The 27,350-nt window shown below is 56.1% G+C and overlaps 3 protein-coding genes across 10 annotated transcripts; 2 read left to right on the top strand and 1 right to left on the bottom strand.

The window, feature by feature from the left end:
* Positions 1-2,523: 2,523 nt before the first annotated feature.
* NPFF (neuropeptide FF-amide peptide precursor) lies at positions 2,524-4,235 on the top strand. Of its 4 annotated transcripts, none has more exons than XM_070271565.1 (4): positions 2,990-3,122; positions 3,420-3,540; positions 3,775-3,896; positions 4,031-4,235. In XM_070271565.1, exons 2-4 carry the CDS (start codon positions 3,433-3,435, stop codon positions 4,161-4,163), a joined length of 363 nt encoding a protein of 120 aa, XP_070127666.1. In that variant the 5' UTR covers positions 2,990-3,122; positions 3,420-3,432; the 3' UTR covers positions 4,164-4,235. The 4 variants fall into 4 exon arrangements, with proteins under 4 accessions (XP_070127665.1, XP_001495129.1, XP_070127666.1 ...); XM_023643707.2 differs by having other exon boundaries at positions 3,634-3,896; XM_070271564.1 differs by having other exon boundaries at positions 2,524-3,540; positions 3,634-3,896.
* Positions 4,236-4,489: 254 nt separating this feature from the next.
* On the bottom strand, positions 4,490-9,932 carry TARBP2 (TARBP2 subunit of RISC loading complex). 3 transcript variants are annotated; one of them, XM_001504534.6, is made up of 9 exons: positions 9,397-9,932; positions 8,674-8,843; positions 7,783-7,885; positions 7,108-7,203; positions 6,469-6,541; positions 6,145-6,262; positions 5,708-5,835; positions 5,077-5,278; positions 4,490-4,921 (listed from the first exon to the last, which is right to left on the bottom strand). In XM_001504534.6, the coding sequence occupies exons 1-9, from the start codon at positions 9,447-9,449 to the stop codon at positions 4,764-4,766; spliced, it is 1,101 nt and encodes a 366-aa protein (XP_001504584.1). In that variant the 5' UTR covers positions 9,450-9,932; the 3' UTR covers positions 4,490-4,763. The 3 variants fall into 3 exon arrangements, with proteins under 3 accessions (XP_001504584.1, XP_005611306.1, XP_001504588.1); XM_005611249.4 differs by having other exon boundaries at positions 8,674-8,838; positions 9,397-9,628; XM_001504538.6 differs by lacking the exon at positions 9,397-9,932 and adding an exon at positions 9,149-9,294.
* Positions 9,933-11,061: 1,129 nt separating this feature from the next.
* MAP3K12 (mitogen-activated protein kinase kinase kinase 12) lies at positions 11,062-27,341 on the top strand. Of its 3 annotated transcripts, XM_023643669.2 has the most exons (15): positions 11,205-11,466; positions 20,966-21,139; positions 21,239-21,447; positions 21,748-21,931; positions 22,089-22,280; positions 22,559-22,717; positions 22,864-23,022; positions 23,754-23,862; positions 24,131-24,240; positions 24,356-24,472; positions 24,594-24,731; positions 24,907-25,531; positions 25,731-25,801; positions 25,897-26,170; positions 26,591-27,341. In XM_023643669.2, the coding sequence occupies exons 2-15, from the start codon at positions 21,003-21,005 to the stop codon at positions 26,684-26,686; spliced, it is 2,580 nt and encodes an 859-aa protein (XP_023499437.1). In that variant the 5' UTR covers positions 11,205-11,466; positions 20,966-21,002; the 3' UTR covers positions 26,687-27,341. The 3 variants fall into 3 exon arrangements, with proteins under 3 accessions (XP_023499435.1, XP_023499437.1, XP_070127605.1); XM_023643667.2 differs by having other exon boundaries at positions 11,062-11,466; positions 20,966-21,447; XM_070271504.1 differs by lacking the exon at positions 11,205-11,466 and adding an exon at positions 18,148-18,865 and having other exon boundaries at positions 20,966-21,447.
* The last annotated feature ends 9 nt before the right edge of the window (positions 27,342-27,350 follow it).

Here is a 27,350-nt window from a genome sequence, read left to right as displayed (position 1 = left end):
TCTGTCTGATGCTTCAGTACTCTCATCGACAAGTTGCATTGTCCACTCTTTCTGGGAGCTCGTTGGCTTTGATGTCTGTGATCTTCCTCACTCCCATTTCTTAGGACAGAAGGAGCAGGGATTCTTATCCCTCCTTTTATGCATGGAAGACACAGCCTAGAGAAGGTGGGTGGTTTATATATTACATAACACAACATGAGCCACAGAGACTGGGGCTCAGATCTTTGCCCTGCCCTGGGCGCCAGGGCCCTCAGCATCACAGGAGCACTTGCTGGAGAACTTAGGTGCTTTATGTAGATGGGGGATGGGAGGGTGTCTGAAGGCAAGTGACTTCTTAGCTTTCAGTGTTTTATCCCCTCCTGACCTCCCCAAAATTAAGAAACTTTATACGCCCCACCCTCAAGTTTCCAGCATGTCTGGGGAGTGCACATAGACACTGAAAAAGAAGCTTTCTGTGACTTCTGTGGGTGTGGGGAGGAGGCTGGTCTGGAAATGAGGGGTGGAGTTTGCTTAGAAGCAGGGAAGAGAGTTCACAAGAAAAACAGGAAATGCTCAGAACCGTGGGGAGGTGTGGGGCGATCACTCTGCATTTCTGGGCATTTGTGTGTGTCCTTCACTTGCGTGATAATTCTCATCACAAGTGAGGCGAGGGAAGCAGGCTCGCGAACTCGACCAGGAGACAGCAGGTGTCTGAGGGCTTCCCAAGAGGACAGAAGTGGTTTAGAGGCTGTTTGTGGCTGATGTTTGGTATAATTGACACAAATCGGAAGCCCGAGTCTCCTCAGGAGAGTGGGAAAGGCAGTGGTGGTCTTTACTGTGATGTGGTCAGGAGCACATGGGGGTCCAGAGAAAGGCAAGAAAGGAAGTTGCTGGAAGCCAAATAACAAAGTCAAGATTGAGAAATTCTGGAGGTGTGGATAAGACTCTGAAAGCAGGACAGTTTCCCAAGTAGAAGAATTAACCTATTCCAACTTCTAACCAAAAGAGACAGCAATCAACTCCATCCTGGACGTGGGAAGCCAGCTAGACCAGCCCCTTTCTGGATGCAGCCTCAGCTCAGACCCGCTCCTAATTGGTGATCAGAGAAATATGAGAGGGGGAAGCAGGAGGGTGGGAAACATTCGCTGAGTGCCTGCTCTGTGCAGGATGGAATACTAGACGCCTGGCTTTCATCAAGTCATTTACTGCTTGCCAGGACCTCCTGAGAACAGAGGCGTTTGCCTCCTGTTATTGAGGATGAACTCAGGCTGAGGTGGAGCACCTGGCCAAGGCACACAGGGAAGCGCCAGAGCGAGGACTGAAACTGAGTCCCGTGGCCCCCAGAGCCACTCTGCAGCGCCTCCCCCTCCCTCGCAGCCCCGCTCCTCTGGACCTCTGTCAAAGAACAGACAAGGGCCCCGATGTGGTGCAGGATCCATTTCCCGCAGAGGAGCCGTCTACCCACAGACTTGATGCTCCCTTGTAAGCGACACTGAAACTACAAGATAGAATGAGGAATGTCAGGTTCTGTGCTTGGGACCAACTGTGAGAGAAAGTTTACAGAAACGTACACCCTAACTAAGGCTGCATTAACAGAAACATGATATCTAGAACATCCAGATCAAAACCTGCCCTAACCTACCTATCCAAAGTGTAAGGTGGTTTCTAGATGCCTTGCTTTAAAGAGGGGACAACACTTCCCTTGAACAAAAAAAGACTCAGAGTGGGAGCATGAAATCTGTCTTCAAACACGCAGAAGGCTTGTGAACATGAAAGAGATGAGAGATGTTCTGTGAGACTGACTGGGGCAAACTGGGGCCCTGCTGGAGCCACAGAGCCATGGGAGCCAGCTCCAGGTAAGGAGAAGACTGTCCGAAGACGGCCTCAGGAGATGGCAAGTCCCCAGGACTCTGGTGTGCGAGGATCGTCACAGCTCACGTTTTGAGGACACTTGCTCTAAGTCAGATCCTGTGCCAAATGGATTACAGAGAGTGTCTCAAACAGTGCTTCCCCCCGGGAAGCGGCTCCTTTGCTGCTGCCATGTTCTAGGTGAAGAAACTGCAGCTGAGAGGCAGACAGCTTGCGCAAGGCTGGCTCACAGGCTCACGACCTCATGCCGCCTCTCCAGCAGAGGCCACAGAACCGCCCTGTGGGAAGGCCTAGGAAGGACTCTGGGATCAGAAGGGAAACTGCACCGGTGGCTCTGAGGGACCCCTCCCTGAGAGGCAGTGACTGACTTTTCCTAAGGCGGGATTCGATTGCCTCGATGGGTCAGCACTAGAGCAGGCAGAGGCTGGGGTGACTGGAAGGAGACAGACAAAACGATAGGCCAGCCCCAGTATCCTGCCCCTGCCTTTCTGGGACACGGAGTCGGGGCCCTAGGCCCTCCAACCCAGCCCACCCCTCACAGAGCTGTTCCAGAAGGAAAGCGCCTGGCCTGACAGTGCAGAGCTGTGACCACAGGGTGGCAGCAGCGCTTCGGCTGCAGGGGCTGGCTCTGGGCCAAGGGGAGGCAGGTCCTAAGCAGCGCTCTCTGGTGAAGACGGGTCAGTCTACAACGCTGAAGCGATCTCCACCTTCTGCGAGCTCCGAAACCTTTTCGTCTCCTTCCGTGTCTCACTTTTCTATCTACAGGCAAATCTCATAGTGGTGATTCCATCTTTAACCCTCCAAAAGGCGTGTACACAGGGGGCTGGCCCCGTGGCCGAGTGGTTAGGTTCGCGCGCGCTCCGCTGCAGGCGGCCCAGTGTTTCGTTGGTTCGAGTCCTGGGCGCGGACATGGCACTGCTCATCGGACCACGCTGAGGCAGCGTCCCACATGCCACAACTAGAGGAACCCACAACGAAGAATATACAGCTATGTACCGGGGGGCTTTGGGGAGAAAAAGGAAATAATAAAATCTTTAAAAAAAAAAAAAAAAAAAGGCGTGTACACAGGAGGGTGAAGGGGCTGGGTGACCCTGACTGCAGCCCCGGTGAGGGGAGGGACCAGGCGGGTCATCCTGGCCAACTCTGACTCCTGCTCTTGCCCCCACCTCCCTCTGTTCCAGGACACGCCTAACCCTTCCTGACAGGACTTTCCTTCCGCTTTTATTCTACAGTTAAGAAAGCGGTGTGCAATTAGAGCTCTCCAACCTGTTGAGGTATTGGGGGTTCTTGAAGGCCCCCTAGGGCCTGGCTCTGACACAGTGTCTGCAATTAATGACGCTTCTTGAGCTCTAGAGACAGGATTTATGCATCTAATAAAGTCTGTAACTCCAGGCTTAGGGGCTGGGGGCTGGAGACTGAGAGCAGGAAGTCTGGGGGGTGCCATGGGAGGGGATCCCAGGTGGCTCTTAATGGAGCTGTGCATTTCCATTGCCTGCACTAGATTCCCCCTCAGGCTGTTGTGGGGCTAGGAGACAGGGGACAGCAGGTATAAAAGGTGGGTGTGCCTGTAGGAAGGCAGATAGGATGGATTCCAGGCGGGCAGCAGTGTTGCTGGTGGTGCTGCTGTTGATAACAGACTGGGGCCACACTGAAGGACCAGGGGGCCAGAATGAAGGAGACCAGATGTTCGAGGTAAGTTAGCACCCCCACCTCCATGTCACCATTTTTCCTCTACCTCAGCTTGAGCCTTATGCTCTAGGTTCAAAGCTTCTGTCTGGCTGCCAGGGTCTTCACTGGGTCCTCACATCTGAGGAAATGGCTCCTCAGCCTCCTACTACTTGCCCCTGGAAGCCACTCCCTTCCCCTTGTGACTTAAATGCCCAAGGACTTTGCCCGTCTTCCTTCCCGGATGCCTCCGTGGCACAGGAGGAAGACACCGAACCCTACCCACCGCAGGATGCCCAGACCCCTGGGCCACTCCGGCGCTCCCTGCTCCAGGCCATGCAGAGACCAGACTGGAGCCCAGCCTTCCTGTTTCAGCCCCAGAGGTAAGTGTGAGAGGGTTATGGGCAACACAGGGGCTGGAGACAGAAAGGGCAGGGGCCAAAGAGAAAGGAAAGGGAGGGGGCTAGAGAAGAGAGGGACTGAAAAGAGCTCCGGCTGAGGACAGGTCTCTCCTAAGGTTTGGCAGAAACACCTGGGGCTCCTGGAGTACCAAACGGCTGAGTCCTCGAGCTGGGGAGGGGCTGAACTCCCTGTTCTGGAGCCTGGCTGCCCCTCAACGCTTTGGGAAGAAACGACATGTCCTTCCTTGATATTTGTGCATGCAAAGCCCACATCCAAAAGTGCCATGTGTCCCCCCCAAATAAAGCTGTCTGGCTTCTGAATCCATGTGTCTGTGTCTGTATGAGACTTGAAAGGGCTGGGAGGGAGCCCCAAGGCAAGAAGCGCAGCCCCCACCTTCTCCACCAAACCAGACCCTCCTCATGGGGTTCCTGGAGGTCACTGCACCCAGCCTCCTGCCACCAGAAAGGCAAACATGGGGACATGTGGGGAAGAAGGGGGGAGGCACAACAGGGGAGGTGACCTACTGCTAACCTCCTCTGCCATCAGCACTACTCAGGGAACAGAGAGGGCAGGGTTTAAGAATCCAAGGAGCAGCACGTTTATTCTGGGCTCTAGGGGAGACCCCCCATTTCCTTCTCCCTTGTCATCACCAATAACAAGAGGATGGATCCTGGGCCAGCTGAGGCCCTGTGGTCCCTGGCTCCTGGCCCTCCACGGCCTGCCGGCAAGCAGTCTGTGTCAGAGGTAGAGACGGCACCTCCTGGGGGGTACCAGAGCTGGGCAGATGCGGGGGCCAGGGCAGGAAGAGCAGGGAGCAAGGGTGCACGTCCATGAGTCCAGCTGGGCCTTTACTTGCTGCCCGCCATGATCTTGAGGTACTGCAGGGCACGGCGAGCGGCCTCACCACGGGCCGCCTCCCTGGTGGTTGCAGAGCCATGACACACAGTGGCCGGCTGTGTGGACAGCTCCACCAGACACTGGCAGAGCCCACTCAAGCTCAGCTCCTCTGGAGACCAAGAAAGAGGAGGGAGGCAGCGTTGGGCGGGAAGGCAGCACCAGGAGGGGTGCACGCATCATCACGCCCTCCCACACCCCCTCAGACCCATCCATACTTGCTCTGGTCCAGTCCCCACCATCCCCCGGCCCCCCAACTAGCCATACCAATATCCAGGTAGCTGACATGGAAGGCCTGCTCCTCAGAGAGCTCACTGAGGACACTGCAGCAGGCAGGGCCCAGAGCACCTAAGGAGCCCAGGGAGCAGCTGCGGAGGGACAGGATCTTCTCTCCCACCGAATTCCGCAGAGAATCCCAGGTGCAGCCTGGGCCCCGGTTCCGAAGTCCATCCAGGCGGGAGCCCACACCCTGACGAGATGGGGACAGTGAGAAATATGCAGCCAGGAGCTGTGAGACCCAGGCATTTAACAGACATGCAATGTCTATTAGGAGAGAAAAGACCGAGAAGCTTCCTCCAGCTTGCCTCCCCCCAGTCCCTCCCTGTATGGCCTCCTCTAACAACTAGACCCTGGACCAGATGGCCAGGCAGCTTTCCTCATCCCAGTAACACAAGCCTACAAGGCCCCTGTCCTGGGCCAGCTCCCCCACAGCACTCACCAGGTGGGCCTACAGTTAAGGCTGAGAGGAGGCCCAAGGAGCCCTGGGTCTGGTAGGAAAATGGGCAGAAGCAGGCCCGGGACCCAGAGAGGCTTACTCCCGACCCACAGACTCCTGAGCCCCCAGTGCCTGCACCGGCACAGCACATGGAGCCCAGTGCCCGGCCCACAAGCCACTCACAATGGAGAAGTGGTCGTCATCAGGCTCCGCCTCATTCCCATCCCGGGCATCCAGGGGCACCGTGTGCACTCGAAGCAGCATTTTGGCCGCCGCATTACGCTTTGCCAGCTTTTTGGAAGTGCCACTGCCTGCATGTGGGAGAGGGCTGCTGGTTTATGATTCCCAAAAGACCTAGCTCAAACTGTCCACCCAGCTCAAACTTGGGTTGAGGGTCCCCTCAGGGGATGTCAGTTGGAAAGGGGAGCTCGGGATCTGCCAGGCACCTGAGAACACGATGGGCCAGAAGAGGGAGGTAAAGAGAGGGCTCAAGGAAGAAGCTAGGAGGAAGGAGCCGAGCCCAGAGCAGAGAAGCCAGGACCGCGGGCCGGAGCAGAGAAAGACTAGGAGCTGCGCGTGGCTGGGGGACAGTAGCTACAAGAACTGTTCTGCCCAGTTACCAATCTCAATGAAACGCTCCACTCGGCAGGTCATGGTAAACTCTTTGCGGTGGGCCGGCCCAGACTCCTGGGTCACCGTGTACTCAGGCAACCGCCAGCCTTTCTGCACCACCAGCTCCTTGGAAGGGGAAACAAGGGCACACAAGGCTGAGTGAGAAAAGACACCTCGCATCCTCTCCCTCCTACCCTAGAAGCCTCAGGTAGGAGAAGGAATACAGGGGGGTGGATAGCCCGCAAACAGGGTAACCGGCCCACAGAACCTTCCCGCACAGCCCCTAGTTCAAGAGAAGACAGGCATGCACAGAAAATGAGGATGGGGCACACCTGCAGAGCGCCAACGGGGTTGCACTCAGACTGCTGAGGGGAGACGGGGGGCTGCACCTCCATGGGGGGGCTCCTGAAGGAAGAAGGGCCCAAGACCAATGCTGATGGGGCTGCCTCCTTCTGTGGCTGCGCATGAGTCCTCAGCTCTGCTTTGGTTTTCCCAACTACCACCTCCCTACTCCCTGCCAGGCAGGCAGCTGTCTGTCCAGACGTCCAGCCGGCTTCCTTGCCCCTCCCACCCAAGTGAGGTCTCCTCCAGGTCCCAGGCCCATTTCAATTTTCTGGAACACTTGATCATCACTTCTCCAGGACAGTGAGAGAGGGGCTGTATATCCAGTCCCCGAAGCACCTGGTGGGACTCACATAAGACCATCTCGTGGCCGGCTCAGAAGAAAATGGGGCCTGCAAGACCTTTAAACATGGTCAAACATCATCCACATGGCTATTTAAAAGTCACCAATTACTTCCTGTCCCAAGAGCTTACCAGCGGGTGCAAATTCTTCAAATCCTGGTCCCCAACTATTCATCCTCTGTTTACTCTCAGACTTCCTCACGCCTGACCTGCCTGGGTCCAAGGGCTGGGGGCCAGGAGCCAGGAGCCCTTCCTCCCCGCCCAGGCAGTCAGGAGACACAAGATACCTGGTTGGGACAGCAGACGGAACGGGAGTAGCAGCCGCTGCAGCAGTTAAAACCAGACCGTCCTCAGGCAGTGAAGAGTCTAGGGGAGAAAAAGAACTTCCCGAGGGGAAGGGGGCCTTTGATTCACACCCATGTGGGAGGGGGCGGAGGGGGACCCAGGTCTCCTGACCTGCCCATGCCCTAAGAAAATTCCTTCCCACTCGAGCCAAAGACTCAGGGAAGTTCAACCACCAGCTCTTCCTCCTGGGCTCCTTTGCTGCCAAACACCAGATCAAAAAGAGTGAGAAAAGGGCAAGGAGGGTCTCTTCGTACCCAAGAACCACGGGAGCAACAAGCTCCTGACCTGAGTGTGGAAGAGGGAAGGACAGCTTGCCAGAAAGAGGAGGCATGTTGGGGAGCAACTCCTTCCAGCCTCAGCCTCCACCCCTCTCCCTCCCTAGCCTAGGTCCCAAACCACAGCCATGACCCCTCAGTGCGGCTGGCTATTCCCCCCAGAATCCTTCCAGCAGCAGGAGCCCTGTAAGCATCCTGCCCGGGTCCAGAGGAAACTCTCAGGAAAAGGCCAGGTCGAGGTGGCTAAGCATCACTGCGCCAGGCCTACTGGGCAGAGGGGCTGGCGCAAGGGCGTGGGTTCCTGGCAGGGCCTCTAGGATGCCTTGGCTCTTCCTCCCTCACCTGCTGTCCTCCAGGGCCGGCTCCAGCATGCTCCCCCCTTTGAGGTGTTTGAGGGCCACCTCAGCTGCCTTGTGCTTGGCTGCCTTCTTGCTGGGGCCCTGACCTGAGAGAGGGGGTGTGGGCAATACTGGAGGTCACTGGAAGGATGGAAGAGAAACCGGCATCCCACAGCCTCTCTCCTCACAGCTAGAGGTAGTCAACCAAGGCCCCTCTCACACACCTCCCCCTGCCCAAGACTGGAAGTGTCACACTAATCGCTGGAAGGAAGGGCCCTCCTTTATTCTTCCATGAGCTCCCCAAATCAAGCCATGCCAGGCAGAACTGCTGCTGAACTCAGATACTGTGGGTGGAGATTCTTTCTCTGCCTCACTTTCCTCTGGCCAGCACTTTCTTTGCGCTCAATAAATAGAGATGGCTGGAAAAACAGAAACAGTAGGCTCTACAGTCAAAGCCTGGCTCTGCCACTTCCTAGGGATGTGACCTTGCACCAGCTAAAGAATCTCTCTGAGCCTCAGTTTCCTCACACCTAACATGAGAATACTACTACCTACATCACTGGATTAGACTGAGGTTTAAGACTAAAGAGGAATTTGCAACAGAGCACCTGGAACAGAGAGCACAGCAGGCACTCACTTCCCCAAATACTTCGCTGAGATTTCAGTTTATCTCTTATTTTTTTCTCTAGGATGATGACGATCTGCCAGATCACCGTGGCAGTCCTACCCTCCTCCTAGCAGGCCTGTTCTCCCAATCCAGTCAGTGGCTTTTCCCCTGAAATCTCTCCTTCCCTCAGCGGCCTTGGAGAAGAGGACTGTGAAGAAACTCCAAGAAATAAAGCCAATGGGGCCCTGTGAACGCACACCCCAGCCAGGTTGCCCAAGCCTTCCTCACCAGTGCAGCTGGTGTCGCCAACGGTGACCCTGAAGGTGAAATTAGGCTGGTGGGCTTGGCCCTCGGCTTTGAGAAGGTCGTACACGGGCGTCTTCCCTATTCTGGTCCCATACTCCTGCAGAAGGCTGATCGGGGTCTTGCCCGGGTTGGCTGCCAGCATTTGCTCTATACTGGGGGGAGGGGCACAGACCCTCATCACACCTCTCCTCTCTGCACCCACCTGGCCAAGCACTGCCACATCAGACCCAGGCACATTATGGGGGACATAGGGTCCAGGGGACCCCAAGCAATACAGCAGCCATTGGCTGGGTTCAATGTGGAGAAGAGGTGCAGGCTGAGAAAGCTGAGTGCACTGCCCCAAGGCAAGCGGGGACTGCGCTGTTCCTGTCTCAGTCAAGGCGGGGATCCTGTACCCCAGTGCAGGTTGGAAGTGCATGTCCCCTGACACAGTGCAGGCCAGGAACTCAGTACCCACCAAATGCACTGAATGTCGGGGGCGTAAAGCCCAGTGCCCCAGTGCAGTCTGGGAACCCGGCCAACCCCAAACTATTTACAGCTGGAGGCAGTGACCACTGCCGGGATGCATGCCGGGAACCACGGCCCAGTACCCCAGTGCTTGCCGGGAACAACCCTCAGGCCAGGTGCATGCTGGGGCCGCACCGCTACCCCCTCCGCACCGCACCACGCTCTTAGCCCTGCAGGGATCGATACGAGGCGGCTCACCTGGGCAGCCCGCAGCCCGTGGTAGTGCCGGAGCCCTGCTCCTCTTCACTCATTCCCTCCTCCGTCCCCGCGGGCGCCACCGTGACTGCAGCCTCCACGCGCCCCGATACACCGCCGACGAGCTAGGGCCGGGGCCAAGCCCCGAGTCGCGGCCGGTCGGGCCCGCCGCAGGGCATGCTGGGATATGGAGTCCCCCGCCCACCGGACTCCATGAGGCTCCATCAGGAGAGACGCTATCCGCCCCACAACCCTCCGCGTGGCTCGCCCGGGCAGACAGCACCGCCTTCTGGGAGGAGCGGACCCCTCCCCTGTCGCCTCCCGACCGGAGGGTGGTTTTTTTGTTTGCTTTTTTTTTTTTCCAATGTCGTCCCGCCTCCTTCCTTTCGTGTCTCTTCTCCCCTGGGCTGGGGCTCTGGGCATGCGTACTAGCGTAGTGGAAGGGCCTGGGGGCGGGGCGATAAGGGCTGACTCGAGCACCCGGGCCTTCGAATCCCGAGAAAACTACAGAACCCAGGAGCTCGCGCGCCATCTTTGTCGCAGCTGGAGGGGCAGGGTCAAGCATGCACGAGAAGCTTCGCGGCGTGATTGGTTATTGCGGCTTGCGCTCGCTTCCTCGAGGTGGATTGCGATTGGTTACTTTACCTAGCGGGGCGGGGACAAGGGAAGAGTCAGCCCCCCTTTGGCTCCGCCTCTTTCTTGAGAAAAGGTTGTGATTGGTCCAAGGACCAGGCTACTGTCGGATCCCGGCTCTTCTCCGTCTGGGAGGGTGGCCCTTACCTGGATGTTGGAGGGGACTGTACTCTGTCCCACAGAGCGCAGGGACAGTTGTATGTGCATCTCAGTTCCCGCCCAGCCTTCGGCCTAAGCCCCTGCCCCCGGGCCTTAGTCTCAAGAACCTGCTTCCTTTTCCTAGGTTGTCCTTCACCTCCCTTCTCCTTAATTCTGCCCCGCAGACTGTGGGGTTCCCGCTGCTTTTCTAAAAGCCTCTTTAGAACGACCTTAGTGAACTTTCCTGTGGCTGAGCAGGAGACCCGCTGTGGGGGCTGAGAATTGGGCTATAGTGGGACGACAGGGTTAGAAGAACTAAGGCATGTGGTGGTCTCATTCCTTCTGCCATGGGTCTTGGGTCTCTCAGCTAAAGAGCGAGCAAGAGACGGTTCTGGCCTTTTAAGACTAATCGACTAATCTGAGTGTGGAGCAGAACGCGTATTTTTGGTTCCCAGAGTTCCAGTCCCTCCTCTCCAAAGTCTCACAGCCGCTGGGCTGAAAAATGTAGGGAAAATCTTGTGACCTTGGAAAAAGAGAGATAACGAAAAATGTCTGATTCTAATGAGTGTCCCGAGAGTGGGTCACGGAAGAGACAGCTTGTCTGAGCTGGGGGGGTGGAGGTCCAGAGGAATCCTCGAGTGTTAACGAGGGGTCATCCAGGAACACTGGAGGGCGACGGGGTATTGAGCTGAGTGGATCCTAATTGGGTGGAACTGGAGTGGTGGCAATTAGAGGAAAGAAAGCTGGCAAGGTCTGTATGACAGGGAGAGCAATGCTAGAGCGCTGGGGGGATCCCATCTGAGGGGCTGCTGTCTCAGGGTAAAGGAGGGAGTTTATAAGACCGGTAATAGGGGGCTCCTACGGAGTTAGCATAAGGCCCGAGGTGGGACTGCCATAGGACACCGCCAACAGGGAGGTGAGGGCCCAGGCGGGCCAGGGACGAGCCTGGAGCGCGCCGGATGGCAGCAGCGGGCTCCTTTAAGAGGCCGGCGGCTCCAGCGCAGCATCCCCCGCTCAGGGCGTGTCCGTCCCGGGGGGCCAGGGGCGGGGGCCTTGGAAGGAGCGGGAGTTCAAGCCTAGTGAGGACGGGGCTAGGGGTCGGGGGGTGGGGGGAGAAAGCTGGGGCTGACACCCGTACACCTGGACACCGCACGAGCATCGCCCGTGACAGCGCCCCGGGTCCGGTCGAGGGCAGCGGGGGGAGGAGGGAAGGAGGAGGAGAAGGAGGAGGAGGCGGGAGCAGCATCCGGAGCGGAGCTGCAGCAGCGCCGCCTTTTGTGCTGCGGCCGCGGAGCCCCCGAGGTGAGAGCCGGGCCGAGTTGTGGGGGGTGAGGGGCAGGGATGGGTTCGGGTCCTGGGATCCGGGTGCGGAGGGAGGGTCGGGATGCAGATGTGGCGGGGTGGGGGAGGGTGGCGCGGGGATGCTGAGGCTGTGGGGATGGAGGAACTGGGGACCTGGACCCGACGTCTGTGGGCATGGGAAGGAGGGGAACGGAGCCGAGGGACGCCGCGGCCCAGCTTGGAGGCGAAGGGCCTCCAGAGATGAGAAGGACTGTATGGGGTGGGGGTGGGGGGATGGCTGGGGGACAGACTTAAAGGACAGTGGGCAAGAGAACACCCTCCTCTCCTCCCACTCATCCTCAAGAAGGGGGAGAGGGAAGGAGGAGAAAGAGTTTCGGCCCCTCAGGGAAGGAAAGGAAGGACAAGGCCTGATGTGTCCACCATCCCCCTCAACCCTCCCCCCCCTCCCCCGAGGATTATAGGGCAAGAGCACCTGTTCTGGGATAGCCAGGTGATGGTTCCCCCTTCCCGCTGTGATGCCCCCAGTCATCTCCAGCTGTGGCATTCACCTTCTCCATCCAGCTGTTGCATCCTCCCCTCCCCCATTCATATGGGGCTTTCTCCCCCTTGCTCTCTCCATCTCCTCTGGCTCCCCTAACCCATTTCCCCAGGCCAGGCCTTTCATGGACCTCCTCCCTTTTCCCCACACACTCCTCAAACTCCTTGGCTTAAAAATAAGTAAGAATCCTATCCCCAGAGTTAGGACTCCTGATAACCATGGCCTTGGCTCAGGGGAGGGAAGAGAAGGGGTCAGAGGCTCTACAGACTGTGGAAGAAAATAGTGGGGTGTCCCTTAGAATTGAGGGAGGAGTCGTGCCTTTTAGCTCCATTACCTGCTCCCTCTTGGGGGGAGAGTTAGTGAGTGGCCCTCAACCAGAAGGGAGTGCATGTGAGGCCTTCTGTGCCACAGTCAGCACCTTCCTCTAAACCCCATTTCCCTTCCAACTCACAGGCTGGACTCCATGGCTCTGGGCGCTCTGATTTTCAGCCAGAGGGTCACACCAAGGGAAGGCGGGCGGAAGGGATTCAGGAAGGAAAAGGCCCAAGTGTGCCCTGGGCCTTCCTGTCCAGACACCGAAGTTCCTCTGAGCTTCAGGGCCCGCTCTCTCCTATCTCACACTTAAGAGTGGGACAGAACGTCTGCCCTCTCAAGCCTGCCACTCATCTGTTCACTCGCAGTGGGGACTGGGGCGATGCTGGGAAGACCAATGGTGTGATACCCCAACTCCAGCACATGTGACAATGCACAAGTAAATATCCATCCCCTAATGAAACCTTGTTACGGGCAGAGGAGGCAAGAAGTTTAAGTAAGGAAGTGGCTCAGGACTTCCTGGGTGTCCTTATAGCTGAGGGGGGCAGAACCCCTCTAAAAACCAACTGCTGTTCCCCAGTCCTCCCTCGGTGGTGAAGATGTGGGAGTCTGGCTTCACCAGGAAGACGACCCTAAATTCTAGTGCCCACCAGCCTGGACTCACCTACCGGCCCATCATGTGCAGTCCTGCCTCTGCCCTGCCTGGGCTGGGAGAAGGAAGGGGTTAGGGAATCGACCCTTCAGGGGGCCCTGCTGGGCAGGAGGAGGAGAGTGTGGAGGTGGTGCCCGCAGGGGACATAGGGGCTTCCTGAGGGGTTGGCCACGGAGACTGGTCCCTCTGCTTTATTGGCTCCCAGAAGGACTAGGGTCACATGCGTGTTGGGGACAGTGATGAGCAGGGAGGGACACTATTCCAGAGGAGAGTAAGGACCATCCGGGGTAAAGAGCCATTGTCCTTGGTTCCTTCTTCCTTTGTTCTCCTTTTTATCCCTCATGTGGTCCACCTCCCCTTCCACCTGTACCCTCCCTATGCCTCTTGCTTTGCGGAGGAGGAAAAGGGCAAGAGGGATAGGAATCACATTTATAAAAAAAACCTACTACTGCTTGTTAGGCACTTGCCACGTGGCTGATGTTTGTAGCGAGCTTACTGGGCGCCAGCTCTGGGGCCAAGAACTTAACTTGGATTATCTCAGTAATGCTCATAACAAGACAAGAGTTAGGTAGTGTTGTCATCGTCTCTATTTTAGGGATGAGAAACTGAAACTTAAAGAAGTTAAGTAGGGCCAGCCCCGTGGCCGAGTGGTTAAATGCGCGCGCGCTCCGCTTCAGCGGCCCAGGGTTTCACCGGTTCGGATCCTGGGCACGGACATGGCACTGCTCATCAGGCCACAGTGAGGTGGCGTCCCACATGCCACAACTAGAAGGACCCACAACTAAAATATACAACTATGTACTGTGGGGGGGGGTTTGGGGAGAAAAAGCAGGAGAAAAAAAAAGTTAAGTAATCTGTTCGAAGTGAAAAAATCAGTATGTGGCAAGAGCTTAGGATCTGAACCCAGGTCTGCCTGACCCAGAACCTCTGTTCTTCCCCACCACGTTATATGCTGTGTTCCCACCGTATGACATAAGTACCACTGTCCCCATTTAGAGATGAAGAAACTGAGGTTTGTTAAGATGTCTCATTCTCCAGGACGCCCAACTGATCAGAAGCAGAGACCAGACCGCCCCACGCGTCTCTGAGTCTCAGGCCATCCAGCCTCCCTGTGTAGCACACTGTCCCAAGCTAGGTGACAGGAATGGATGGGCTCTCTGTAATTTTTATTTCCTCTTTTTCTATTTATTCATTTATTTTTTAAAGATTGGCGCCTGAGCTAACAACTGTTGCCAATCTTGTTTTTTCCTCTTCTTCTCCCCCAAGCCCCCCAATACATGGTTGTATATTCTAGCTGTGAGGGCCTCTAGTTATGCTGTGTGGGACGCCACCTCAGCGTGGCCTGATGAGTGGTGCCATGTCTGCGCCCAGGATCCGAACCAGCAAAACCCTGGGCCACGGAAGTGGAGCACGTGAACTTAACCACTCGGCCACAGGGCCGGCCCCTCAGGTTAAAATAGATGCTTTTTGGGGTGGCACAGCGGTTAAGTGCACACGTTCTGCTTTGGTGGCCTGGGGTTCGCCGGTTCAGATCCCCGGTGTGGACATGGCAACACTTGGCAAGCCAAGCTGTGGCAGGCGTCCCACATATAAAGTAGAGGAAGATGGGCACGGATGTTAGCTCAGGGCCAGTCTTCCTCAGCAAAAAAAGGAGGATTGGTAGCAGATGTTAGCTCAGGGCTAATCTTCCTCAAAAAATAAAAAAAATAAAATAAAATACATGTTTTATTATTTTAAAAGCAACTCAAAGTTATTACTGAAGTATTAGAAATATGGATCAGCCACAAGAAAATAAAAACCCCCACAATTCCACCTTCCTAGAAACTGTTACACTTTGGTATCTGTCCTTCTAGATCTTTTTTGTTTTTAAGATTTTATTTTTCCTTTTTCTCCCAAAGCCCCCCACTACATAGTTGTGTATTTTTAATTGTGGGTCCTTCTAGTTGTGGCATGTGGGACGCCGCCTCACTGTGGCCTGACGAGCGGTGCCATATCTGCGTCCAGGATTCGAACTGGCAAAACCCTGGGCCGTCGAAACGGAGCGCGCGAACTTAACCACTCAGCCACAGGGCCAGCCCTCTTCCAGATCTTTTTAAAGGCACATCCAGCTCAAGAACTATTTGTTCAGGGCCGGCCTGGTGGTGCAGCAGTTAAGCTCGCACATTCCATTTCTTGGCGGCCCGGGGTTCGCTGGTTCAGATCCCGGGTGCAGACATGGCACTGCTTGGCAAAAGCCATGCTGTGGTAGGCGTCCCACGTATGGAGTGGAGAAAGATGGGCATGGATGTTAGCTCAGGGCCAGTCTTCCTCCGCAAAAAGAGGACGATTGGCAGTAGTTAGCTCAGGACTAATCTTCCTCAAAAAAAAAAAAAAGAAAGAAAGAAAGAAAAGAACTGTTCGTTCAAATACGCTGAACTTCTTCCAGGTCTACCTGAGGTCCTAGTAGGAGGGCAATCCTGTGGCCCCTCACAGCTCCCTCCTACCCTCCCCTCCCCCTCAGCCCTTAATGGGTAGGGCTGAGGGATGATCTGGGGCCACGTTGACCAGGGGGACCCGAAGGAAGGACGGGGTCCAGAGAATTAGACCTTCTCCCTCAGGTCAGAGGGGCAGGATGGCAGAGGAAGGGCTGAGGATCTGTAGAGGAATGACTTCGGGGGCTCTAGCACACCACTGCCATTGTGACCCAGTTCCCCTGGAACCGGAAATCGAGATTTGTCCTGGGCAAACAGAAGGTCGGAGACCAAGTCTCCCTTTTTCTGGTCAGATAGAAGAGATGGCCTCTCCAGAACCCACAAAGAAAGGCCTGGTGTCCAGCCAACCAGGAAGACAAAACCAGGAGCCAGGCCCTGTGCTCACGCATTCCCTGCGTCCCTTCCCAACCCTCCCCACCCGAGACAGGAGGCTTGGAGAGGCTCCCTTCCTTAGACTAAAGCGTGCAAAGCTGAGCTTCATTCCCAATGCAAAGCTGGCCCTTTGTTCCTAAATAGTCCTGCTCCCCTGTCCCCAGCCCCTCACTGCCCACTCTACTGGGAGAAGAGGGGGTGGTGGCCGGGGTCTCAGCGATTGACCTCTGGGAGGCTGGGGACCTGGAATTAGGGGCTATCTCCAGTTGTCCCCAGGTTCTCAGGGGAAGGCATTTCCCCCTCATGAGGGCACTGAGCAAAGCTTAGTTCTTTCCATCGAGAAGAACCTTGGGGCCAGGACCATGGATCCTGTAAGAAGCAAAACCACAAAAGGCTGCAGCCAAGTCGCCAGGAGACCCAACCTGAGTGGTCAAGTCCTTTCTCCTCTCAGGCTCACAGAGCCTGCAGGGGCGGAACCAGCGTTCCAAAGTCTTGGGTCTCCTTTCCCTGTAAAGACCTCCCTTCCCACACCGCCTCGAGAGAGAAGGTAAATCTTCCTCCTTTTCCTGAGGACAAAATGAGGTCCAGGACAGTGGTAGGGGCTCAGTGTGAGGGCCCAAGATTTAGACAGATGGTCTGGCCTCGCGCCTAAGCTCCCAAGACAGCCAGACAAGCAGCTTGGCATTGAGATTCTGCCATTAGACCAGAGGGAGCAAGAAAGAATTCAAAGGGTTCCCTTGCCACAGGCCTCCAGCATCTCAGGCAGGAAAACCTAGGAGGAGGAATAAAGGGGAATACTCCCTGCCCCCACTGCCTGCCAAAGGGGCGCTCTGGGAAAGGACCAGCAAAACAGAGAATCTGGTAGCTGAAACTGCATTAGGGCCTCCCAGGGTGTCCAGAGAGCCTCTTCCCTTGGAAGATGGACAGCTGAGGGACCACCCTGTCCCCTCACCCAATCTGAAGCACAGTTCTGCACAGTAAGCACTTGGTAGATATGGTTGACAGAATGACTGACAGAGATACCCATGCTCTCCTGTCATATCCCTGCCCTTCCCCCATGCTCTGCATAATTGATGGCCAGGGAGACAGCTCCCCTCCCCCAGGGTGACCGAATGTCTGGGCCAGGGGCTCCTAGCCATGCTGTCCCCCCAAAGCTCTGGCGCCAAGTCCCAGCTGGGGGGCAGTGGGACACAGCTGGCGGGTCAGAGATAAAGGAAGCAGAAAGGGGACTGTGTTTGAGGAGAGAGGAATCTCCAGTTTACTATAGCTCCCTGGGGCCTCAGCTTCCCCCCCCACCCCCACCCCTTCAGGTCAATCTGGAAGAGTTGTCATTAGCCTGAGAACAGGGTGGGAGTGGACTGAGCCTGGCTAGACTCCCTTCCTTTCCTTTGGTCCCATCTCCTACTTCCTCAGCTACTCCCACTGCCCTAAAAGACAAACAGGTGGAATGGCTTCTCTCTCCAGCTGCTAGCCCTGGATACCAGAGGGCCCTCTGGGAAAGCCTGGTGACCTGGAGGGAGGTTCCGCTGCAAGTGTCTCTGAGCACGTCACCCTCTCTGTGCCTAAAACTCCTAGTTGCCAAACACCAGATGAAGGCTGAAAAATTCCTTTAAAAAGCCAGGTGTTGTGCCTACCAAGGCTCAGCTTCTAAAGAGAAAAGGAACTGGGGAGGGCACAGACGATCTCCGTGTTGTTCAGCCCTTTTCCATCTCCTTTCTCTGCTTTTCAAAATCAGTTTTTCAATCCATCCTTCTCAGGTTTGACTCTCCCTGCGCTGCACGCTGTTTCGGTCTGTGTATCTCTCAGCTCATCCCTCCTTCTCTGGATGTGCCTGTCGCCCTTTCTGTGTCCAGTCTCCCCACCTCCTCACTCCTGCTTTCTCTGTGATACTGCACTCCCAATGCCAACCCCAATCCCTTCTCTCCAACACCGATCGCTCTCCCTCCCCTGGGCTCCCCGCTGAAGATCTGTCTGCGTGCGGGGTCGAGGGCGGTAGGGGAAGGAGCGGAGCACAGATGCGGCCGATTACTGGGCTCAGGGGTCCACGCCTGCGGCCCCCGCACCCATCCTGGCCACCAGCACATGGGCCAGCCCAGGTCAGGGGCGGGGCCCAGGCGCAGCCCCACCCCCGCCGTCGCGCTCACGTGACCCTGGGCTAATCTTGTCCCGGTGACTTCACGCGCCGCCTGGGCCCAGTCGTCATGGTTACGCCGCAGCGCTTCCCCCAACCCGCTGAGTCCTCTCCCCTTCCCCACCCTGACCCCCTCCTCCCGCCGCCGGGCCCCCGCCCCGCCCCCAGCCCCGCGCCACGTGACGGCCGGGAAGGAGGTCGGGAAGGGGGAGGGGGCGCCGGGGCCGTAACCCCTTCCTCTCCGCTTTCAATGGCCTTTCTTTGGGCTTTTAGAGGGCTTCCCCGAGCGCCCCGGTCCCGCATCCCTCTGCCGGCTCGTCGTTCGCAGTGGTTCACAAGGGAAGCCTCTGCTTGGGGGGCGCAGGCGAAAGTCCTGGGGTCCTCCAGGGAAAATTCCCCGGCGTATTGGCACGTTGCTTGGCCTGTGATTGTTATTTGCATTACAATCTACATCCAACCTCTTGAAGCCGCCGGTATCTCGTGGGATGTGTTGGGGATTCAGAGACTGGACCTGTGACTTCAGGTCTCTGAACCTCCGTTCTTTCAAGAACATAAAGGGACCAACCATCATACCTCCTTCGCTGGCTTGTTCTCAGCATCGAGGAAGCTAAAGCAGACCTAGTGTAGTGCGGGCCTTAAGACGACCCCCCGGGGCGGGTAGAGCAGTGGGTCCACCTGACTGAGCGTCGGCCTGCGCGGCGCCATGTGCTCTTGGAAGCCCTGGGATCCCGTGCGAAGTGGTCGCTCTCAGAGGAGCCGGACGCCCGACCACACTGTGCGTCCAGGATAATCGGAGCCATGCTCGAGGAAGCACAGGGGCTATGCCAGCCCGGAAGGGACATTAACCCAGAGCAGCGGGAAGGGCTTCCAAGATGAAGTGAGACTTGGAGGACAAGGGATGGGGCTTGAGCAGCGCCTTCCAGGTAGAGCAGGCCTGGGGCCGAGCTGGAGCCTCTTCCTAGAAAGACACCTTGGGCAGGTTACTTAATACCTCTGTCAAATGGGGGCTAAGAATGCCTCCCTTCGAGTTTCTTTTTGAGGATTGAATGAGCTAAGGCGCCAAAACAGAGGCTAACATACATAGTAAGCCTTCCATTAAGAGTTGGTTAGCCATTCTTGTTAGGTGCCCAGGCACACAGCCTGCTGGAGCTTGGTGTCAAGCTCAGTTCTGTATGGCCTGGGTACCAACAGCAGTGAGAGAGGAGGCTAGGGTGGGGGCAGGGCAGTGGGAGCTACTGAAGGGTCTGAAGCAGAAGAGCGGGTGCCGGCCAATTCGCGTTTTAGAAAGATCCTTCCAAAGGCTGGTGGAAAATGGCGTGGGGGGCCTTGGAAGAACTTGGAGACCACTTAAGAGGCAGTCGTCCTGGGCCAGGTGACACGGCTAATGAGGCCTGGATTAAGGCAGTAACTGGGACTAAAGAAGAGAGGCTGGAACACGTTGGGGTAGAGCTTTCCAGATGTGCCAGGCATAATCAGAATCTCCTGAGGTGCTCGTCTGATATGCAGAGGAAGCCCACCGGCACCCACTGAACAGTCTCTGGGAGGCCTGGAAGTTAAGTGCTGCGAGAGCTGAGACCCTCAGAGGTGCCAAACCTCCACGTCTATCTGTGTCACCGTCCAGTGAGCCCTTCCTATGTGTAGATTCAGGCCACGCCTCTCCCGATGTGATTCAGAGGCTCTGATGCAGGAACTCAGGAAGGAGCCTACTACGAGGAACGATTAGAGCATCGCTGTCCTCAGGAATCCTCACATCTCAGGGTTTGGTAACTGACTAGCTGTGGAGGGAGCTGGGAGACCGGAATGACTCCTGGTGTCGAGCTCTGGATGTTTGGTGTAGTTTGAAGGATTTGCTCTGCCTGTGTGATAGCTAGTTTATCCCTTTGTGCAGCTGGAGAAACTGAGGCTCCAACAGGTTGCCTGAGGTCATGCAACCACTAAGGCTTGGCAGAGGCAAGGCTAGGATTCAGATTTTTGAATGGTTGCTTTTTAAATAGCACCCAGCTATGAACTGGGACAAATCTCCATTGTCTGGAAGGCTGGCTCTTGGTTTAGGGAGCTGGGGACGGGGCAATGGAGAAAGAGGAGAGGAAACAGGGCCTTCTCTAACTGTCCCCTGGGGGAGCAGCTGGACTAATGGGAGCCCCACGGGGGATGAAGCAGCTGGCTGCAGCTTGTCCTGACAGCTTCTGCATCCCCAGAGGATGGTTCCGCCTTTTCCCCCAACTGTGCTGAGGACAGTGGAGCTGATTGGTTACATCCTTAACTCAGAGAGGCCCAGGTGTATACCTGTGAGCAGCCTCAAGGGAGACCCCAGGTGTGAGCCCTGAGTGTGCCTTAGGATGGCTCTTACCTGCCTTTAGTGTCCCTAGGAGGGCCTCGGCTGTGTCACGTGTAAGTTCACGAGGGTGAGGCCCGGGGTGCATCACCCATATGCAGGAGGCCCAGGAATGTCATCTGAGAGTGCCTGAGGGACACTATCACCAATGTTACCTGTGTGTGTTTCAGTGTGAGGGAGCCTTAAGTGTGTTACTATTGTGTGCCTAAGGTTGAGACTCAAAAAGTGTATATCTCAGAGACCCTTATATGACATCTGTGTGTGCGTGTGCGCCTTAAATGAAAGAAAGTTGTGCTCCAGAGGGGAATTACAGTAATCTTACGGGAAGAAGGGAGCGATTCTGTTACCATAATACTTGAGTCCCAGACATATTTCACCTGTGTATATTGAGTGGAGCTGTTACCTGTGTCTAGCTGAGAATGATACTCAGGTATGTTACCTGTATACCCAAGCAAGGAAGACTTGTTATTACTAGATGCTCGAGAGGAAGCCTGAGTATCAGGTTTCCTAAGATGGGTCCCAGGTGAAACAGGCATGGGGATGGGTACCTGAGGGAGAGGCTCAAGTGTTATTTCCAGTAGGGCTGTTGTGAGCCCAGCTCCCCAGTCCGTGCCTCTGCCTCTCAGGTGAGCATTCTGAGCTGGTGCACCTGTGGCTTTGACAGTCCCTTCCTCCTTTGTTCCCACAGGGCCCACCCTTCACCACCACACCGGGGCCCAGAGGCCATGGCCTGCCTCCATGAGACCCGCACACCCTCCCCTTCCTTTGGGGGTTTCGTGTCCACCCTAAGCGAGGCGTCCATGCGCAAGCTGGACCCAGACACTTCTGACTGCACCCCTGAGAAGGACCTGACGCCTACCCAGTGTGTACTTCGGGATGTAGTGCCGCTCGGGGGCCAGGGTGGGGGCGGGCCCAGCCCCTCCCCAGGTGGAGAGCCGCCCCCTGAGCCTTTTGCCAACAGTGTCCTGCAGCTACACGAGCAGGATGCAGGGGGCCCAGGGGGAGCCACTGGGTCCCCTGAGAGTCGGGCCTCCAGAGTTCGAGCGGATGAGGTGCGGCTGCAGTGCCAGAGTGGCAGTGGCTTCCTGGAAGGCCTCTTCGGCTGCCTGCGCCCTGTCTGGACCATGATTGGCAAAGCCTACTCCACAGAGCACAAGCAGCAGCAGGAAGGTAGGCCATGCCCTCCCTGGCTCCCTGAGCCCGAGATCTGTTGGATAGCCCCATCTAAGTCACCTGATGACCGTTTCCCTCCCGCCCAGCTCTAGCCCTTATCCATCCATCAGCCACTGACTTCCCAGCTTTTTCTTAGGCCCTCCCATTCATTCCCTTCCCTGTCCCCTCAAAGCCAGTCTTCTTGGCCTATTTTGGCTACTACTGTAGCAACGCAATGCTTTCCCTTGAGCCTGGCTGTCACAAGGCCCTGAGTGTGGCTCTCTCTGAGCCTTGTGGCACTGTGCCTCCTGTCCACAGACCTTTGGGAGGTCCCCTTTGAGGAAATCCTGGACCTGCAGTGGGTGGGCTCAGGGGCCCAGGGCGCTGTCTTCCTGGGGCGCTTCCACGGTGAGGAGGTGGCTGTGAAGAAAGTACGGGACCTGAAGGAGACTGACATCAAGCACCTGCGAAAGCTAAAGCACCCCAACATCATCACCTTCAAGTAAGGTTCAGGGCCGGGACCTACTTGGGCAGCAGGGATCCACCCCACCCTTCCTAAAGGAGATGCCCAAATGGCACGAGTGGGATTGGGGGCTCCAGGTGTGAATCAGGTGACTGCCAGGCTGGCTGAGGCCTTCATACTACTGTTCCGCCCCCAGGGGCGTGTGCACCCAGGCTCCCTGCTATTGCATCCTCATGGAGTTCTGCGCCCAGGGCCAGCTGTATGAGGTACTGCGGGCTGGCCGCCCTGTCACCCCCTCCTTGCTGGTTGACTGGTCCATGGGCATCGCCGGTGGCATGAACTACCTGCACCTGCACAAGATTATCCATAGAGATCTCAAGTCCCCCAAGTGAGTAAGCAAGGAAGCAGAGAGAAGCTGATGTGCATGGTCTCCTACAGGTGACCCCACCCAAGTCAGTGTGGCCATCTCCCTGCTCCAGACCCTGTCCTAAGTCCATGTGGCCATCTCAGAAACCCCTCCCAAGTGAAAGTCCTATCTCGGGAGGGCTGTGGTGAGTCCCCTGCCTCTGGGTGTCCCACACAATTTAAAACAGAAAGGCAGAGGTGTTGCAGCTGGATGAGGTGTGTGGAGCGGCCCAGACCCCAGCTGACTACACTCTTTACCAGCATGCTAATCACGTACGACGATGTGGTGAAGATCTCCGATTTTGGCACTTCCAAGGAGCTGAGTGACAAGAGCACCAAGATGTCCTTTGCAGGGACAGTAGCCTGGATGGCCCCTGAAGTGATCCGCAATGAGCCTGTGTCTGAGAAGGTCGACATCTGGTGAGGGCCAGGCTGAGAATGGAGATAGCAGGTGGCCAGCAAGTAGGGAGGGGGCTTCCAGGGTCTGAGTTTGAGGGAGATGAGTCCGTGGCAACCAAGGCCTCTGGAGGGAGCCCCTCCCAAGTGATGTCCCCTCTTATCCCCAGGTCCTTTGGTGTGGTGCTGTGGGAACTGCTGACTGGTGAGATTCCCTACAAAGACGTGGATTCCTCCGCCATCATCTGGGGTGTGGGAAGCAACAGTCTTCATCTGCCTGTGCCCTCCAGTTGCCCAGACGGCTTCAAAATCCTGCTTCGCCAGTGCTGGTGAGGATGGCCCGGCAAAGCTGGGAAGCAAAGGGGTGTTCCTGATAGCTAGCCAGCACCTAGCACCCAGGCATCCAGGCCCGGAATACCAAACAGGGAGAGGGAACCAGAGCTCCCAAGGTGTTGATCTTCAGGGTGTGGCTCAAGAGGACCACAGTGTAGAACTGAGAGGAGTTGGACCAATAATCTGCAGGGGTGCGTTAGACTCAAAGGCAAACTTTATGTGACCTTGGGCAAAGGGTACCCCCCGAACCCACTTCCTTATCTGTAAACAGGAATAGCAGTGTCTGCCAGACACGGTTGCTGTGAAGCAGTTGTGAGGCACTGGCACAGCCGCTGAGCGCTGTCGGTTGGGTCTCAAGTACACTGGCTTAGGACGCAGGGAAGGGCCGTGGACACTTGTTTGGAACCTAGACCCTGAAGGAAGGTTGAAGATTTCTCATCTTTTGTTGAGCATTCCCAGTGTGTTTCTTTTAATGGAGTGACTCAGAAAGAGGTTTATTTTGGCAAACAAGTTGGAAAATAGGATTAAATGTTTCCTTACTGCAGGACTTTGATATACTAATGGTAGTGTGTGTTTTATTTCCTAGACAGCTAACCAGGGAATTCTTTTGTCACAGAATACATTCTAGGATTGGATTCTGCAGGACACACTTTGGAAAAGGATGCTCTAGCTCCTTTATGGTCGGTCCTCCCTGAAATCCCTTTCTCTCCAACTCCATTCCCTCCAGGAATAGCAAACCACGAAATCGCCCATCATTCCGACAGATCCTGCTGCATCTGGACATCGCCTCCGCCGATGTACTCTCCACACCCCAGGAGACTTACTTTAAGTCCCAGGTGTGCTGTGGGTAGGAAAATGAATACCCCAACTCCCTCCCTTTCAGAGATAAGGATGCCCTTTGAGGGGAGGCTGGGAAGAAGGGCTGATTAGGATGGAACAGCTTAGCTTCTGGAGGGCTGAGACCTGGTCTTGGTCAATCCTGTGCCCCACTCCCTTTTGCTCCCACACACACAACTTGCAGCAGTGCACACACCTGCAGAGGCTTTCCACAGGTCTGCCAGGTGAAGGGATGTCCCTCACCCCTCATTGTCTCTCCACCCCCAGGCAGAGTGGCGCGAAGAGGTAAAGCTGCACTTTGAAAAAATTAAGTCAGAAGGGACCTGTCTGCACCGCCTAGAAGAGGAGCTGGTGATGCGGAGGAGGGAGGAGCTCAGGTGTGTGCCTCTGTTTGGGAAAGTGACCTCATCACCAGCAGGGACTGTGGACCTGGGATGAATCATGGTACCACGTGAAGCCAGCTCACCACAGGGACCCTTCTGCCTGTTTCAGACACGCCTTAGACATCAGGGAGCACTATGAACGGAAGCTGGAGAGAGCCAACAACCTGTACATGGAACTTAATGCCCTGATGTTGCAGCTGGAGCTCAAGGAGCGGGAGCTGCTCAGGTAACGCATCCGTGCCCTCATGCACCAAATCCTGTCTTCACGGGCTGTGCCTGACTCACATCTACTGAGCTGGGTCCCCCTTTCTGGCCACATGCCCAACTGAGAAAGTGTCTGGCTTCAGGAGGGAGCAAGCCTTAGAGCGGAGGTGCCCAGGCCTGCTGAAGTCACACCCTTCTCGAGGCCTCCTTCATGGGAACACAATGGAGAAGCTCATCAAGAAAAGAAATGTCCCACAGAAGCTGTCACCTCACAGCAAAAGGTGGGATCAGAGTTCACAAGTGCCGAGTTTCAAGAATGGCAAGGGGGATGCTGGAGAGGCAGGGGAAGGAGTCAAGGGTGCCAGGAAGACTCTTCTTTAGCCGGGGAGGGATGTGTTTTGTACCACCCAAGGTTAACCTGTTCATCTTAAACTTGTATTTGCCCTCTTCCACCAGGCCAGATATCCTCAAGACTGAGTCTTTGCTACCTAAACTAGATGCAGCCCTGAGTGGGGTGGGGCTTCCTGGGTGTCCTAAGGGCCCCCCCTCACCAGGACGGAGTCGCCGTGGCAAGACCCGTCACCGCAAGGCCAGCGCCAAGGGCAGCTGTGGGGACCTGCCTGGCCTTCGTGCAGCTGTGCCAACCCATGAACCTGGGGGACTAGGAAGCCCAGGGGGGCTAGGAGGGGGACCCTCAGCCTGGGAAGCCTGTCCTCCAGCCCTCCGTGGGCTCCACCATGACCTTCTACTACGAAAGATGTCTTCATCATCCCCAGATCTGCTGTCAGCAGCACTGGGAGCCCGGGCCCGGGGGGCCACAGGAGGAGCTGGGGATCCTGGCTCACCACCTCCAGCCCGGGGTGACACCCCCCCAAGTGAAGGCTCAGCGCCTGGCTCCACCAGCCCAGATTCACCTGGGGGAGCCAAAGGGGAGCCTCCTCCACCAGTAGGGCCCAGTGACGGTGTGGGGCTCCTGGGAACTGGAAGGGAAGGGACAGCGGGACGGGGAGGAAGCCGGGCTGGGTCCCAGCACTTGACTCCAGCTGCACTGCTGTACAGGGCTGCTGTCACCCGGAGTCAGGTACAGTATAGGACAGTTCCTGAGCTCTCCCCGTCTCCTCTCCTTGTTCTCCCTGGGGTCCAAGTCCATAAATCACTTCCCATATTAGGCTCTTGATCTTAAGCCATTCCCTACTTAACCCTTTATAACTGTTCCCTTCTCCTGGGTCCTTGATAACCTCTTCCCACCTTTGACCACAGTCCACTCGTCTCTCCTGCAGAAACGTGGCATCTCATCAGAAGAGGAGGAAGGAGAGGTGGACAGTGAAGTAGAGCTGACATCAAGCCAGAGGTGAGTGATGGACTACGGAAGGTAATGGCATTCTTTTGCTTTCTGGGCTGCAAGGTGCAGAGCCAACAGCTGTAGCCCATCTCTCCAACATACAGGTGGCCTCAGGGCCTAAATATGCGCCAGTCACTATCTACCTTCAGCTCAGAGAATCCATCAGATGGCGAGGAAGGCACAGCTAGCGAACCTTCCCCCAGTGGCACACCTGAAGTTGGCAGTACCAACACGGACGAGCGGCCAGATGAGCGGTCTGATGACATGTGCTCCCAGGGCTCAGAAATCCCACTAGACCCACCTGCTTCAGAGGCAGTTCCTGGCCCTGAGCCCAGTTCCTTGCCCATCCCACACAAGGACCTACTCAGAGCAGAGCAGGTGAGTCACAGAAGCAACAGTCCTGGACAGGGGCAGATGCCCAGTCATCTGAGAGCTACTGGGCAGACAGATGCAGAGGCCAGAAACAGGTATTTAGGCCCTAAGTCACTCCGTACCTAAGCCTGTTTCTTCCCATACCAAAGGGCAACTATCCACATGGTGGAATCTGAGAGGCCTACCGTCTAGAGCACCCTGTATGGTTAGCAGGGCTGGTTGCACGAGAGCTCTAAATTGCAGCCAGGGAGGAAACTAGGAGTCTGCTGCCTTAGAGAAGGGTCTGAGCAACTGAAAATCTGGAAGCAGAAAAATCAATAAGCTCCTGGCAACTAAAAAGACCTGAGTGAAAGATCTTGAAAGAATCTATCTGTCATACCAAGAGATGCTGACCTCACCTCACTGCACTTCTCCTCTTCTTCACAGGGCCCTCCCAGTTCTGAGGACTCAGACTGTGACAGCACTGAACTGGACAACAACAGTGGCGAAGGCGTGCAGCCCCCAGCCTCCCTCCCTCCCTGAAAGCCACTCTTATTCCTGTACATAGAGAAATATTTATATAAATAATATATATGCGCCACATAATCAACAGAGAAAGATGGGGCTGTCCCAGCCTTAAGTCAGGCTCAAGGAGACTGACCCCTGACCAATTCACCTGATAAACTCTGGGGACACTGGCAGCTGTGGAAACGAAGGACAAGTACTACCCTAGAGCTGTGGGGAAGGGCAAACCGGCCCCTTCTGACTTCACCCATTATGTTCAGCCAGCAGTCAGGCAAAAGAAAAGCCAGACTTGCCTCCTATGTTCTCTAGACTCTTTCCCCCAAATTAAGGGGAGCAGGAAAGGGAGCCACTTAGACTGCACTTTTTTTTGTTTTCCATTTACTGTTTACACATTTTGCACTTGGGAGGAGGGAGGCTAAGGCTGGGTCCTCCCCTCGGAGGTTTCTCAGGTGGCAATGTAACTAATTTCTTTGTCCCTCCATTTCTTTGCCCAAGCTCTGGCTTAGGGCCTAGGGGGAGGTTAGGAGATTGTGAAAGCATGTGATGGCTCAGGCTGAAGGACTGGGGTGTTGTGTAAGTCCCTGCTTTTATCCTGGTGCCTGATTGGGGTGGGGACTGTCATATTGTAACCCCTGTGAAAAACCTTGAAATATAACCACTCCATGCAGGCCCAGCTGTTGAG

This window comes from Equus caballus, chromosome 6 (assembly GCF_041296265.1).
Source record: "Equus caballus isolate H_3958 breed thoroughbred chromosome 6, TB-T2T, whole genome shotgun sequence".
Taxonomy (NCBI): domain Eukaryota; kingdom Metazoa; phylum Chordata; class Mammalia; order Perissodactyla; family Equidae; genus Equus; species Equus caballus.
Note: the sequence above shows the minus strand (reverse complement) of the source record. Positions and strands in the feature narration are given on the sequence as shown.